This window comes from Mus pahari, chromosome 14 (genome assembly GCF_900095145.1).
Source record: "Mus pahari chromosome 14, PAHARI_EIJ_v1.1, whole genome shotgun sequence".
In the NCBI taxonomy this organism is placed as follows: Eukaryota; Metazoa; Chordata; class Mammalia; order Rodentia; family Muridae; genus Mus; species Mus pahari.
In genome coordinates this window covers 43,220,568-43,231,432 of record NC_034603.1, presented here as the reverse complement: position 1 = coordinate 43,231,432, position 10,865 = coordinate 43,220,568, and the positions used below count along the sequence as shown (strand labels likewise).

At 47.9% G+C, this 10,865-nt stretch overlaps 1 protein-coding gene across 1 annotated transcript in view; it reads right to left on the bottom strand.

Annotated features, from left to right (window-relative positions):
- The window catches only part of Prpf8 (pre-mRNA processing factor 8), a 26,488-nt gene extending 18,140 nt beyond the window's left edge, over positions 1-8,348 (bottom strand). The window contains exons 1-18 of the mRNA XM_029545688.1: positions 7,934-8,348; positions 7,307-7,475; positions 5,353-5,517; positions 5,043-5,261; positions 4,718-4,930; positions 4,313-4,438; positions 4,128-4,233; positions 3,455-3,645; positions 3,207-3,326; positions 2,934-3,123; positions 2,704-2,823; positions 2,432-2,566; positions 1,982-2,111; positions 1,534-1,730; positions 1,061-1,267; positions 781-944; positions 528-654; positions 216-408 (exon numbers count right to left, since the gene is read on the bottom strand). Coding sequence (XP_029401548.1) covers positions 216-408; positions 528-654; positions 781-944; positions 1,061-1,267; positions 1,534-1,730; positions 1,982-2,111; positions 2,432-2,566; positions 2,704-2,823; positions 2,934-3,123; positions 3,207-3,326; positions 3,455-3,645; positions 4,128-4,233; positions 4,313-4,438; positions 4,718-4,930; positions 5,043-5,261; positions 5,353-5,517; positions 7,307-7,475; positions 7,934-8,033 — 2,872 coding nt within the window. The 5' untranslated portion in view covers positions 8,034-8,348. The remainder of the gene's footprint in view (positions 1-215; positions 409-527; positions 655-780; positions 945-1,060; positions 1,268-1,533; positions 1,731-1,981; positions 2,112-2,431; positions 2,567-2,703; positions 2,824-2,933; positions 3,124-3,206; positions 3,327-3,454; positions 3,646-4,127; positions 4,234-4,312; positions 4,439-4,717; positions 4,931-5,042; positions 5,262-5,352; positions 5,518-7,306; positions 7,476-7,933) is intronic.
- Between the last annotated feature and the right edge of the window lie 2,517 nt (positions 8,349-10,865).

The following is a 10,865-nucleotide window of genomic DNA, read 5'->3' as shown; positions in this document are numbered from 1 at the left end:
GAGGCAGGCAGATTTCTGAGTTCGAGGCCAGCCTGGTCTACAAAGTGAGTTCCAGGACAGCCAGGGCTACACAGAGAAACCCTGTCTCAAAAAAAAACAAAAAAAAAAAAAACAAAAAAAAAAACAAAATGGACCATGCGGTCTAGACCTGAATGTTTATACAGAACTCAATTCATCTCCTTTCTCTGTGGAGGGTAACTCCAGCAAAGTTGTACCTTGGCACCACTTGTAAACAAGCAGTGGAGGTGGTTCTGTGTCAGCAGGCTTGATCCAGGGCGGGAAAAGACGGCGTTTATCTGCTTCATACCACAGGTACTGGTCCAGGTAAGCATCAGTTATTTTCTCCAGTGGTTCCACATCATACACTGGCACAAGGTGGCTATAGAGATCCATAAACTCAATGCCCACCTGTGGGAGGAGGAACCTGGCTCACATCAATTCACCTAAGCCAATCTGCCACCCACTAGATAATCTGCCAGGAATAAAGAGCACAGACCAAAAGAAAACGGAGGGAACATATTACTCACTTCCTTAAAGGCTCTCTGTGTGAGGAGGTGACGCTTGATTCGGGACAAAGCCTCATGGGGGTTGTCATAGGCTTGTTCAATCAGACCCAGCTCCTCCCTCTGAGACTGGTTTAACCTAGACTTCACACTGACAAAGCAAAAGGAAAGTGAGTGAGATGCTAAACCAGAAGGAACCCTACCTTCCTCTGAACTCTGACCATGATGCCATTCTCTCTGTTACCCTCCCAACAGGAACCTGCCAGCAATTCCTTACCTATACGCTTCCTTGAGACGCTCCAGAGCCAAGATGAGCAACTTGGTATCATGCTTGTAGGAGAGTGGAGGGAAGGGGATGGGAGAGAATCTCCGGCTCTCCAGCCAGTGCACAGTGGTGGTATACACGGCCACTGCTTCCTCGGCTGTGATGTAAGGCCCATCCTGGAAGGTGAACGTCAAGTTAGTCTCCCACTACTGTCCACACCAGGACAAAGCCTGATCCTCACTCTGCAGCCCACCTTACCACCCAGCCCCCACACCCAGTATAGCTGTCCCACCTTCAGGTAATTGTGCTGCCGCTCCTGCTCTGCCTTCAGATACAGGCGAGTGAGGCGACCCAGGTTCTTTTTGCAAACAGTCTTGTCTACAGTAGCCCCACGACGGATCCGTTCCCGGTTGTAGTGGGCAGTATTGGTCCACCAATCAGCCTTGGCCTTAACGTACCGAAGAATCATATTCTCTATAGGTGTTGGCAGTCCTGGGACCTGCAGGTACAGACACAATGAAAGAGTACTAAGACCCAAGCATAGTACTCCACACCTGCGCACCAGCATGGAGGTGGAGGCATGTTGACCTCCTGAGTCTGAGACCAGCCTGGCCTGCAGACTTACAGCTCAGCCAGGACAACACAGTGAGACTGTCTCAAGAAGGAGGGGTTATAGAAGATAGACAGCCCTGTGGCAATGTGGTACTCCTAACCTCAGAAGGATGAATGAATAGCAGGCCTCCTTGGAGGTGGAGGAGAGCCTACCTTCCAAGGGATGTTGGCCTTCCAGCAGCGCCAGGCCTCGCTGAGGTGCTGCAGGATTGTCCGGGCCTTGTTCTGCTTGATGCCCTCAGGCATCATGTCCAGAATGTCGTGCATCACAGCTGCCCTGAGCTCCAGGTCAAAGTGCGACTCCACACGCTGCTTTGTTACTGTCTTTGCCACCCCCTTTGAGTGACGGCCTACAAGTGAAGGACAGCCCAGAGATCAAATCTGTAAATAGGGACAGGTGTCCATGCACGTGGGAAAGAGACATGCAAAGAGACAAGCCACAACAGACAGTCACAAACATACAAACACATGATAGCTCAAAATCCTAGAGAGCAGCCTGAGAACCAGTACAGCAGTAGGTCAGACTCACTTAACACAGACTCAGGACAGATGACCAGCTCAGACCGACACACTTGGGTGACTGGGTGAGGAAACCACTTACCTTCAAACTGTCGGGCCAGAAGGTTGCCCAGCCATCGCTCTAGCAGAGGGGTGATTCCACGCATAAAGAACAGCCAGACCCGCCAGCCAGCAGCCCAGAATCCACAGCCAGGGCCTTTCCCTACAGGACCCTACAGTCAAGCAGAAATCAGGAACAGAAGTGAACAATTCCTTTAGAAGGATGAACATGAATCAGGCTGCTGTGAGACAAGGTAAATGCTCTTTGAGTCCTCACAGTCTAGAATATAAGTCTCATAAGGACGCATGTAAGAATTTCAAGGCAGAAAGTGAGGTTCCTGCATGGATTCAGTGGTAGGCTTGAAGGGAAGTGCTGAGGTTCATTGAGTATAGTAATGTCAAGAGCTTCTCTCCAAGGAGGTCCTGGGAAAAGCTCTAACTGCAAAGAAAAAGCAAGAGTGTGTGAAGGCTGGCCGTGAGGGCTGGGTCTCACCGTGTTGAAGCGGTAATAGATGAGGTGTTTCAAGTCCTTGCACATGCGGATCTGACGCATAAGCTTATATTTGTAGCGATACATGCCTGTCAACTGTCCCACATGGGCAAATATATACTGCAATCCATCTGCCAGCTGCAAAAAAAAAAAAAAAAAAAAAATCACCCATTAGACTTAGAGCCAGAGCCAGCTCCAAAGCCAGCACAGGCTTCACCCCATCTCTCTCCACCCGGGGATGGGGGGGGGGGGGGGTCCAGGCGGCATGGCCTCACCTGGAAGGCATCTACATTGCCCAAGCGATATTGCACGTGGCTATCCACAACCAGCTTGGTTAAACGCAGCACTTCCCGACACAGATGGAAAGCATTCCCGAAACGGGATTTCTTTCTTTCCTGAAAAGGCCAAGAACACAAAGACATTAATGATAGTGGCCACAGAAGGAGGTATAGCGCAATGCCAGCCACCCCTAAGCCGAGCAGAGCATCGAGATCCCAGACAGGACCTTGGTGGTGAGCGTCTTGACGGGCTTCAGGTTGAAGTTGTAGTCCAAGTGCAGATAGTTGAGGTTCTTCCGGTGAATGAGAAGGTTGAGCATGTTGTAGCCCTGGCGGCAAACCTGCAGCCCTACCTCCACCCAGTCCAGCTTGGTGGACTGAAAGAATTTGGTAGCTTTGAAAGAGCGGAACAGATACCTGGATAAAAATAAAGACGAGCGTTAAAGTGGCACAGTGACATTTTTGGAACACAAGGTGTAGCAGGGGCCTGCAGCACCTACCTCTTCTTCTGGGCTTTGGGGGGCCGGTGCTTAAGGGCGTTCAGCACATAGTACTTAAGCAGCTTCTGATAGGAGACTCGAACTTTCACAGGCTGCCCAGCAGGACAGTGCTCCCGATACCTGGTTAAATAAGCCTGTCAGAGCCTCACCTGCTTCTCCTTCCAGACCCTCTGGGAAGGCTGCATGCTCATCCAGACAGTCTTTTCTCCTATACTGTACATCTACTACCCCTTAGGGAGAAGCCTCACCAGTTCTTGACAAGGGGAATGTCCAAGGCCCGGCGGGTACGACCAGAGCGTAGGTTGAAGGGGCGTGGCGCCCAGAGCAGGGCGATGCCATTGGCTGTGTTGTCTGTATAGAGAGGTGTATCCTTCAGGAAGGGCTCGACAAACTCTGGGAGTTCAAACTCCTCCTCATCATCAGGCAGCGGTTCTTGGCTCTGAAAAAGAAATCCTTGCGGTTCATTTCCCACTCACTGAGTGCAAAGCTGAGATGGGCAGTAGTAGCTACACATACCTGGTAAGAGCAGCCTAAAGAGCTAAATAAAGGAACCAAGGGAGTAGAGAAGAGGGCTAAGCAGGAATCAACCCACCCGCTTACCACTAAAAGCCTCCCAAAGGAGCTCTAGTACCATACCATAGGAAGTACCCACTGCAATCAGTTCCTGACCCAAACTCCTGAGCTCAAGGAAGGAAGCCTGAAACCCCAGTATGTAGGAAGAGGCTAAGACAAAGGGACTGAATGAGTAAGACCAACCTAAAACCACACAGTCAATTTAGGCTAACCTACACTATATGTCCAAAAAGAAAAAAGTGAGGCATTGGCTGCTGAGTGGAGAAAACTTGCATGCATATGGCCCCAAGCTCAATCTTCAAGACTCTCACTCCCAGCCACCCTGCAAAGCATGTGACTTCCTCTTACCTTGACTGAGTGTCTATGGGAGATTGGGTTGATCAGAGGATCGAAGTAGAAAGCTGGCAGATCAGGATCCTCAGTCTTGATGAACACGACGTTGGGAGTGTGGTACCTATAACAAAGGAAGAGTCAGCCAACGTTCTCGTGCTCTGGCCTTCTCCGTTCTAACTGCTATGTTGCAAGCATCTTACCAGGTCAGGTGGACATGGTGTGGAAGGTTGTTATACAGATAAGGAAACGCAATCTTGTACTCAGTACGAATAGGCTGACGGATGATGATCTTATTAATATCGTTAAATTCATTCCAGTCTTCATCCCTAAGACAGAGTCAAGTGAGTTGTCTAGTTTCACTGTTAGACAGGATCTTAGAATAAATACTAAATTTTTCGGGAGGCAGAGGCAGGTGGATTTCTGAGTTCGAGGCCAGTCTGGTCTACAAAGTGAGTTCCAGGACAGCCAGGGCTAAAAGAGAAGCCCTGTCTTGAAAAACCAAAAAACAACAACAACCAAAAAAAAAAAAAAAAAAAAAAAAAAAAATTAAAATTTAACACACACAAGGTGCCTCAAGGGAGAGTCTTGATATTCTCCCAACTTACTGTAGGTTGATGTCTCGAACAAGAGGTTCAAATTTGGGTCCCCCAGGAATGGCCATGTTGAGTGCCTTAGAGGTAAAGAAGGCCTTCAGATCAAAGAGATAGAAGTAGTTGTCATCTACCAGGTCAGTCAGAAGCTGATTGGCCAGTCGGTAGAGAGTGGACATCATAGGCAATGTGAACTGCCAGCGTTGGTAGGTGGAACCATTAACGTACCTAGGGAAAAGATGGAGAGCCCCCATCAAGTAGGCATTGAGCCCAATCACTTACCTACTGCCTCCCCACAGCTCCTGTTTGCAGAACTCTCACAGAAATTAGTTCCACTCACTTCCTACTGTCTCTCAACGGCTGGTGGTCATAGAACCAGTCCAACACAGGGGCATCCTCCTCTGGGTCCAGCTCTAGCTGAATGGCTTCCAGTGGCTCAACATCTAAGATGTTGTCAGCATAATCCAGGGGTGGTTCCTCATCATCAAAAGGGGGGAAACGCATCCTCTTGAAATGCCTCCTGTCTCTTTTTTCTCTACGCATCATGATCCACATTGACCTAGAATGCAAGAGCATCATGTCCACCATCTCAGCTGCCAACACCTCACCCCAGCGCCCAACACCTTCCACCATACTCCAGTCCTTCTCACCCCCACTGGGAGATGTAAACCGGCTCGATAACCCAGGGAATCTCATTAACAAAGGAGATGGCTCCAGTGATGTGGTACAGCACAGGTACATCCCGGATCTGCTCCCAAGGCATGGGCATGTTCTCTAGGAGCTTGAGAACTGCATGAGGCATGTACTTGAGAGCTCTGCAACGAGGAGGAGAGACCATTAGAAACAACTAAGAGGTTCTGTTATCTGTCCCCTGCTGCCAAGCCATACAGTTATCACGTGTTCCACACAAAATGCTGCCTTACACTCCAAACTCCCAAATTAGGACTCAGGTCCTACACGATCACAAGTCCTGCCTCCTCATCTCCACCTTCATCTAATACCACTCTCCCTTTCAAATGTCTTGGTGCAGGACTCAGCCTGTATAAATTAAGACCTATCCCTTTGAAAGCAACTTCCTTCTGCCCTTCCTGTAAATACCAACACCTTCCCTGTTCTATGTGGCAACCATTTGTCTCTCATCCATCATACCACTAAACTTATATTCCTAAAAGGAAAGGACCAATACGGTCTATTCACTGAAGACCAAAAGCAAGTTTCAATAATAACAGTTATAATGTTTATTGTTGATTGAGACAGGGTCCCACCGTATAGCCCTGGCTGGCCTGAAACTCACTGTATAGAACAGTTGTTGTTTTTGACGGAGCATCTCACTGAGTAGTTCAAGCTGGCCTCAAGCCCACGATACTCCTGCTTCTGCAGCTCAAGTGCTGAGATTACAGGCAAACACTACCACGGCTGCTTAAGTTATTTTTGTTGTTGTTGTTTTGTTTTTTTAGGGCAGAGTTTCTCTGTCCAGCCTCATCAGTTATAGAACTCACTCCGTAAACCAGACCATCCTCAAACTCACAGTAATCTGACTCCCAAGTGCTAGGATTAAAGGCATATGCTATTACCTTGCCCGGCAAGAAGTAGTAGTTGTTGTTGTTGTTGTTATTATTAATGGTTTTTTTCAAGACAGGGTTTCTCTGTATAGCTCTGTCTTAGAACTCACTCTGTAGACCAGGCTGGCCTTGAACTCAGAAATCCGCCTGTCTCTGCCTCCCAAGTGCTGGGATTAAAGGCATGCACCACCACTGCCTGGCTAAGAAATTATTTTTGCAATAAAACTTTCAAGGTGGGGCTAGAAAGATGGCTCAGTGGTTAAGAGCACTGGCTGCTTGCTGTTCCAGAGGTCCTGAGTTCAATTCTCAGCACCCACATGGTGGTTTACAACCACCTGTAATGGGATTTGATTCAGACACCTCTTCTGGTGTGTCTGAAGACAGCTACAGTGCACTCATATAAATTTATTAAATAAATCTTTAAAAAGGAAAAAGAACCAAAAACAAAAAACTTCCAAGGCTTTCCCCACATCAATTAACAGGCCAATTTTTTGTATCCAAATGGAATGTTAAGAATCTCTGCAGTTTAAGGTTGAAGAATTAACAGTAAAAGAGAGGCCCTAGGAATTAAATATCCTAAACACCCAGATGGTAGTGACCAAAGAGGCATCCAGAGTGTCCAGTGTCTTAATTTGAGCTTCAAACAGTTCCACAATACCAGACATTTTACAACAACTCCAGCAGGGCAAAGCAAAACAATCAACGACGATTTGGAAACTATCACAGAGTCCCAGAGGTCCTTGTCTTACTCCCACAGTCATGCTATTTACAGTCTAGAGCCATGTTCCACGCTGAACATGGTGACATCTGCCTTCAATCCCAGCTCTTTGTGGAGGCAGAGGCATGGGGGATCCCTGTCAGTTCAAGGGCAGTCCGGTCTACAGAGCTAAATCCAGGGCAGAAATGCCCACACAGGGAAACTGTGTCTCAGTTAAAAAGTCAAGTTCCAAATGCTAGTCCCTCTTTCCAACACTGTCAATGAAGGGGCAGAGGAAGGAAAGAAGCCAAACTCCATATGAAATTATCCTGGGATGTTACTCACCCCAAATAGACCCTTTTGTCATGACGGAACTTCCTGTTGGTCATGTCTCCATGGTCTCGAATGATCTTCCTGACATGTTCTGGGGGCATGTCCTCCTTCTGAGCATCCACAAACCCAAATTTCCGCTTCTCTGCATAGCGCTTGGCCTGCAACTGCTGCCATTTTCGAGCTAGAAAATCACCTCCGTTTAAAGGGCTGCACACATTTACCCTAATTATCCCTAACTCTTGCCCTGGGGTAACCCTCGGCACGCTGTGATGAGAAATGCTCGCTGCCAAGTATCCTGCCATTTTACTACCCCAAACCACCTGATATTTTTGCTATAGATGTTTAGGGGACGGTTGCTATCTAATTTCTTCATAGTAATGCAAACCCTATAAAGAAACAGGTTGTGTCGCCATTGATGCATTATACACATACACCCAAACACACACACACACACACACACACACACACAATTAGCTCCTGCAAAATACCAGGCGTTTCCACACTTTCGATGATTGGACTCAATTTTTAAAAATGTAAATACTGCTAATAAGCACAGCCTTGATGACCTGCCTATGGAGGAAGAAATGATTCCCGCCTACACGTTCGGACCCGCGCGCGCCGTTCCCGTTCGCCTCTCACCTTTCTCCTGCAGCTTCTCCTCTGACATATAATCCGGCAGCGGGGCTAGAGGGCCGGGCACCGGGTTACCCGGCCCTCGGTAAGGAAACACTCCGGCCATGCCGGGAGAATCTGGGATGGAGAGGCAGGCCAAAACGAATCAGCTAGGCCCGGGCGCACAAGGGGCAGATGGAACACGTCCGGAGCCCCCTGGCCTGCACTCTAGCCGGGCTGAGCGCTCGCGACCCGGGCCTGGCGCAGCTCCTCAGGCCGCTCGGCCCACTGGACCGCCCTGCGCTCAGCCTCAGACGCCCGCCACCCACCTGTCGCCCCTCACTCAGGTAGCGGCTAGGCTCGCAGAGCAATGGCGGAAAGACGACGTCCGCTCCGCGTTCCCAACTCCAGGAAGTGCGCAACCGGGCTCAGAAGCTCACCCAATAGGCGCTGAGATCCTCTGATGGATTAGTGACTTCCCCAATTGACGTTGCAGGCTGAGCTGGAGAGGCGGGTCTATAAGCGGATTTCACCGCGAGGGGTGTGGTCCGGTTAGGCTCACGCCCCGCCTTCTGCCAGTCGGTTTAGGAGCCCTCTCTAATAGATCTGACATTTAATTGACTATTGACATTGCTCCCCAAAAGCCAAAGCCATACAATTTTAATAAGTTTGCGTACGTTGCACATTTCCTCCATATTTATTCTCACGAATTCAGAGTTGATATGTAGTACTAGCTCCTACTCAATGAATCCTTTGTTCTTTTATTCCTTCATTATTGTTAAGAGTGGTAACTATGTACCAAAAAGTCAAATAACTTAGCCTGGGCTTGGTGGCACACGCCTTTAATCCCAGCACTCGGGAAGCAGAGGCAGGCGGATTTCTGAGTTTGAGGCCAGCCTGGTCTAAAAAGTGAGTTCCAGGACAGCCAGGGCTACACAGAGAAACCCTGTCTTGAAACCCCCCCCTCCAAAAAAAAAAAAGTCAAATAACTCTTGGAACATCCAAGGCAGAAGGAAGACTGGCAAAAATGTATGATGATCTGGGATGGGAATGTACTTCAGAATGTACAGGAGGCCCTTGGTTCATTCCATTTCTGGCAATGCCTGAATAGACCTGTAGGATCTCAGCACTCCGTATTATGTCTGTGCACCACAGACATGCCTGGTACCCAGGGAGATTAAAAGAAGGCATTAGATGCCCTGGAATGGAGATAGGTATGATCTACCACTTGGGTGCTGAGAACCTGGGCCCCCTGCAAAAGCAGTAAAACCCCTAAGCTGTTCTCTCCCAACCCCTAAAGATTCTTTTTTTTTTTTTTTTTTTTTTTTTTTTTGGTTTTTCAAGACAGGGTTTCTCTGTGTATCCCTGGCTGTCCTGGAACTCACTCTGTAGACCAGGCTGGCCTCGAACTCAGAAANCCGCCTGCCTCTGCTGCCCAAATGCTGGGATTAAAGTCGTGTGCCACCACCGGCCTAAAGATTCTTGTAACGCAGCATGATGAGCACTGGCAAGCAGAGCATGCTAACATGATTTCAGGGCACCGGATTTTGAGTTTAACGCTTGCTTATTAGAAGTAAAGTACTAGATTTAATGCCTGGAGCTGCAGACAACGAAATAAACTAAAGAATAAAAATAAAAACCCTGCCATCCATAAAGGTAATCCCAGAACTTGAAAGGCAGAGGCAGGTGATCTTCGTGTTTTCAAGGCCAGTCAAATCTACATAGCAAGTTCCAGTACAGCCAAGAATACATAGCAAGACTGTATCAAAACATAAAATAATCTTTCTTCCTTGGGAGATAGAAGGACATAACCTAGAAAAATTAGAAAATTCTCTGGGGGATTTCACTGGTAATGACTTTCTTCTCTCATTTCTCTTTCCTCTATCTGGCAATGATCATTCTAACGCATGCTATAGACAAAAAAAAAAAAATGTTCTGTGTAAATCATGGACCAATAAAGGCCTTAGAAGGAAGCTTAGGAAAAAAATAGGAGCAGGACTGAGGATGTAGCTGACTGTAGAGCATTTCCAAGTATTGCAAGGAGAGTCCATAGTATAGCCTGATGAGGAAAGGTGGGTGAGAAGGATTTAACTGGAGCAAAAGATCAGAAACAAAGTAATCCGCTATAATACAACTCTTGCATTCACTTCTCTCTGCACAGTGGTAAGAATTGAGCCCAGGACTTGACCAAGGCTCCCTCTCCCACTGATTCCAGTCTCCTAACATAACCTGTGGAAAGAGTATTTGCCAACACTGAGGAGGCCTAGGCAGGAAGATGGCATTGGGCTGCATAGGACAACCCTGCTAAAAGAGGAGAGGAGAGGGGAGAGCAAAGTAAAAGAGGGGTGAGAAGAAACGGCAGAGGGTGAGAGGAAGGAAGGAAACAAATTTAGGGCAAGAAGCTAACATTACTCCTTAGGAACAGCCCGCAGACATGCCCATCAGTGATAGCAAGTCTAGCTTCAATGTTATCATGGTCACTGTTGTAAAGTCCTTGCAATGACTGTCACTATGTGTTAGAAATTGATTGTTCCATGCTCTGGTAACATTCCAGGAGAGTCTGTAGTTTCATTAATAGTACTGTAGGAATGTCAGTGTTCCAGTTTGATTGTCATGCTTTGGTTATGCATAACATATTCTCTGAAGATGAAGAGATAGCAGGATGGTTAACAGCACTTGTTGATCTTGCAGGGGGCCTGGCTTTCCTTCCCAGCACCTACACGGCATTTCATAACCAATTGTAACTCCAGCTCCAGACAATCCAACACTGACTTCTGCCCTCTATAGCCACCTGCATGCATGTGGTGCACAAACATACACACAGACACTCACACAAATACATAACATAAAAACAAATCAAGGGCCGGGCCTGGTGGCGCAGGCCTTTAATCCCAGCACTCGGGAGGCAGAGGCAGGCGGATTTCTGAGTTCGAGGCCAGCCTGGTCTACCAAGTGAGTT